The 4,885-nt window shown below is 37.5% G+C and overlaps 1 protein-coding gene across 1 annotated transcript in view; it reads right to left on the bottom strand.

Annotated features, from left to right (window-relative positions):
* LOC105312237 (cytohesin-3-like) overlaps positions 1–4,885 on the bottom strand; it is a 66,449-nt gene that overhangs the window by 54,516 nt on the left and 7,048 nt on the right. The window contains exon 2 of the mRNA XM_011404727.2: positions 3,843–3,919. Within this exon, the coding sequence (XP_011403029.2) occupies positions 3,843–3,919 (77 nt within the window). The remainder of the gene's footprint in view (positions 1–3,842; positions 3,920–4,885) is intronic.

Below are 4,885 nucleotides of genomic sequence, written 5' to 3'. Positions count from 1 at the left end.
GTATAAGTCTTTCCTTTCTTTTTGTTTCTTTCCTTTCTCTTTCCTGTTCCACTCTTACCCTTCCTCTACTCTTTTACCTTATTACTTATTAAAGGCTGCTCTCTTGCAGTCCTTCAGCACTTTCTCAACCTTTTTGTTTCTTATCGGTTAATGTTTATTCTTGTATATTTTGTATGTGCTGTGAAGTTGTTTAATAATAATAATAATAATAATAATAATATAATTGTATAAGCATTAATGACTCTCCAGCACTTTTAAAGACTAAAACAATCTTCCAAAACCCATTTCTCCTTTGCACTGGGTACAAATGTTGCAAAGTAGAACACAGGTATGTACATGTATGCCACAATAATTTCTTTTAAAAAAGCATAATTATTTATACATGAAATATAAATAGTATCATGTAATATAAATAGTATCACATCTACAAACTATATGCATGGATAATGTCTTTCAGCTAGATACCGTAATTTGCCATTTTTTCAATGTGAAAGTACTTTCGTACGGCCTTAAAATGACGAAAATATTTCAATCGAAATTTTTGAGCAAACAAAATTTGTGACCAAATTCATCAATGAAAGACTAAGGTACAGACTGATGAGTAGGCAGCATCTTGTATCTCTAACCTTGCTGTATCCACTGGTGCTTGTAGAACTTTGATCTGTCGCTTCATTACTGAGTTATAAAACAAAAAGGTCCATCATGTGACAAAAGTAGCCATCCAATGCTTCCGTTTATTATCCGTAAAATGGTCATTGCATGCATCTCCAGTACTATCCATATACTAGTAATGTTGGGAAACAGCCAGGTCAAGAAACTCATATCTCAGAAACTATAAATACTATATAGTGGCGTCATTACCAGTAGGTAAAGGACAAAGTATATGCAAGGGAAGCTAAATTTTCATACCGTAAAAATTTTCGTAAACTATAAAAAGAGGAAAATATTTCCCACTTGAATTTTGTTAAAACAAAAATTTTGTACGAAAAAAGGCATATTATGGTAATACATATTGTACATGTACACGTGTATAAATCTTCCAGTGGTAAGTTAAACTTCATGTAATACCACTATTGCTGTCATTGTCAATAGCAAAACCACGATGCATGTACATGTAGTATTATTCTGTTAGTAATAGATAAATCAGATACAGCGCGAGTAGGCATGTTATAGGATATATATATTATTTTGAGTAGGCAGATCACGTTATACGCATGTGCAGTAGCTAGCAGCCTAGCACATGGCAAGAGAAGATGCTACTTCGACAAGCAACAGTCTTCCTTGTTCAAAGAACTTGAAAGAAGCATTGCTTTAGTTTATAACTGAAGAACCATGTAGTTACCAGTAAGTAAAATGATCCGAACCCACCTAATTCTGACAGATTAGTAGTTATAGACTCAACACTCAATGGGCTATGCCTATGGTCAACTACACACAATAGCTGGTGGCAGTGCCATTGTAAACAGTCTCAGAGTGACGATGGCAAGCCACCCAAGGATTAGACTCGCTAGCCAGACCATTCCCCAGCCCCCAGTCATTGGGGTGGACCCCCGCCAACCACCTCAATGACTGTAGGCTGGGAAATGGTCTGGCTTACAAGACTACCAGAAGATATCTTGAAGCCCAACTGCTCTGTTGAATTGCTTATCACTGGCTTCCATAGTATCACTTGAGAATACATATTCTTTTATTGATCATTATAAAAGTTATTTTAAAAATTAACAACTGGTGCCTGTATCAAAGATAAAAGCTTTTACAGTTACTTGTGGTTAGCTACATGCACTGCATCACATATACAGCATCTGCGGTAACTTTGATCCGCCCACTCAAGAGGATATATATATATTTATATCCTGAAGAAGCCACACATCAAAGAAAAATGTGGGTGTATATATTGCATATACTCCCTAGGTTTGATATATTACCCTTTGAAGTTTCATATACTCCCTGGTTGTGGTTAACACTATAATTATTATTAATAATAATAACAAAAGAGTAATATAACACAAGTGATTAATATAAGAGTATTGTAAGTCATAAGTGATTATTATGAGAGAGCACTAATAAGTGTAGTCTGCAAAATCCTGATATCCTTCATTGATCCATTGATCCATCAATGATGAGGGTGGAGGCAAATACTGTGGATATGGAGCTGGACTTGCCTGAGCTTTTCCACCACCAAAAACATTCACAGTACAATTGTTGTACTGTACCATTGGTTGTTTGGAAGCTTTAGGAGAAGGATTCTCTTCTTCTATCTTAATAGAAGTACTACATGTAGCTTCAGTCACAGCACATGTTGATATAGGTTCTGGCTTTGGATTGTAACTGTCAGCTTCTCCACTTAGTATACGAGATACAGCCATTTCCTGATCAACCGATGTACGCTCATACTGCCTCAATGACTGTAAACTACGGTGTCCCGTCCTTTCCTGTATTATTCGTTCAGGTACTCCAGCTCTGTATAATGACGTAGCTCCTGCAACTCGTAACGAGTGATTTGTTTTCTTTCCAGATAATCCTGCCTCTGTAGCCATGTCCTTTACCATGTTTCCTAATGTGTTTTTTCCAACTGGAACAGGATAATACCAGGGCTTATCCTCTGAAGCAACTGGTGATGGCTTGCAGTAAAAATAATCTTTCTCTGTGGCAATTGGGGGGAGTTTCTTAAGGTACATATCCAATAAAAAGACATGGCAACGAATCCCTGCAGCATGATTAGCAACAATTGGAACAGTTTTATGTTCAAGCCTAATTTGAGCTGTTCCCCCAGGTCAATTCTTTGACGATCTCTCCGAGTAAATATAACGATCAGGATTATACAAACGCTTCAATTGGCTGACTCCTAACTCCCTGTGTTCTTGCCCCCCACGAAGACAAAAGCACTTCCCATTATAATAAAATACACAACGAAGTAAACCTTTAGGAGAGTCGATATTTAAAACACCTGTTTCCCAAAGTGTGTCTTCCTCCTCAGAAGTAATAGTTTCAGTGTGAGATGCTTCAGCACCAATGCTACCACTGCGGAGGCTCTTAAAGACATTATTAAGTGTAGCTTGAAACATAGAAAATGCAGGATCATCTTTGCTAAAGAAGTTAGGATAACTTGGGTTTTCTTGCCTCATATAACGGAGCATTCCAGAGAGAAGTGACTGGATTGTACTAGGTGGATATAGCTCACCGGACTTATTTCGAGTTTCGCTTAAATACACACACAGCCATTTATTGAGTAAGTCCTTAGAACAGCTGGGAGTAATTACCTCTTTTGGGCAGGTAGCATCCTCGTTCCTTTTGTTGTACTCGTGAAACCACTCTACAAAATTTGCCATTGCCCATTTGCTAGACTTTTCGGTATTTTTTGTCATTTGTGTCTTCGCCATAGAACTTAAAGCCTCCTCGGACACACTACCAAACCTTTTCTCCTTTCTTTTGCCTTTCAGAGACAGAGAAACCTTGCGCTTCTTGGATGGGTTAGGATCAAACAATGGATCGATGTTTTCTTTCTCTGCCATTTTTCTACACGTGACCACTACTGAGCATGCTCAATAGGTTTTTAGACACGTGTTCCATATAAATTCGAGGTGTGGCTTCTTCAGGTAATAAATTTAATATGCCACACCGGTTCGGTGTATATGGCTATATACGACCCTCGCCCTCGGGCTCCGCCCTCGGGTTCGGGGCGTATATAAGCCATATACACCTCACCAGTGTGGTATATCATATACATAAACCATACATGTACATACTCATATTTTCACTTCTTCCACATACAAATTACATGCACATATACATGTACTTAGCTGCAAAAATTAATACATGTCAATTTTTCTATTAAAACTTACTGATCTTGAACTAAAAGCTCGCACTCTGACACAAAGTTTGATTCCTGTCCAATGATGGTCAGTTCTTCTTCCATCAGCTAATAAGAAAAAATAATAACAACCACATTCAAGGCAATTAAAGGCCATTGACTCTACTCAGCTTATGAAAAGGTACAACAAGAAAAGCATAATATTGCCAGTCAGTTAATCTGTTAAGAAAAAAATACAAAAGCAAACCAAACTTTCTGTCATCAAAATGTCACTTATAGCCCCACCCTATATGGCTGTAATGCACAAGCTCTGTCATTCTTCAAGTGTTTCTGCTCCTTAACTGGTGAGTACTGCTAAAGCTAAGGTAGAAACTTATCTAACTTGAGGCTATATTGCTATGCTCCTATAGCAAGGCCCCAGAGAACTCTTGGAGTATCAAATAAGTCAATAATTAGACAACTTGGACACATGCACATGTACTGTACATACTATTTTCTAGCAAAGGAAGTGCTTAATTTTAAAAGTACAACCCTCTGTGTGTCCGTACATCCAGGCCCAACTAGACATTGGCCACGCCAAGAATAGATAATATTCTATATCATCTACTCTTGGCCACACCTAACTGCTACAGCATGACAATCGTCTGCCACACAAAAAAACAATTCTCAACAGAATTGTCAAGCAAGAAGTCTTATAGCTTTCCAATACAATGTACATAGAAGCATAGACTCTGGAACTATTGAGGTTATTTTGACTTTATTTGTCTACAGTGATAAAATTAAAGACATAAACACACATTCACATTCAAGGTTTTTGCACTGACTCTTCAGGATTTGCAGATGCAATGGACCTTATGCACCGAAATGATTCTAATTAACGCGCACCCAAAGTGGTGGTAAAATGGCGGACTTTTTGCGCATAAACACAGCTGAAGTTTTATCAGTTTTATCGCAATACGATCGCTGTAGGAGCTACTCTGGTTATTTCTACTGTTTCTTCTTGTTATCTCCTTTCATTTATATCTTTTTAAAGCTGCTTAATTCCCTTTTGATACCTTTTTTTGAACGATATAA

The sequence above is a fragment of the Amphimedon queenslandica genome, unplaced genomic scaffold (assembly GCF_000090795.2).
Source record: "Amphimedon queenslandica unplaced genomic scaffold, v1.1 AMPQUscaffold_13463, whole genome shotgun sequence".
NCBI classification, from domain to species: domain Eukaryota; kingdom Metazoa; phylum Porifera; class Demospongiae; order Haplosclerida; family Niphatidae; genus Amphimedon; species Amphimedon queenslandica.
This window is presented reverse-complemented; position numbering and strand designations above follow the sequence as displayed.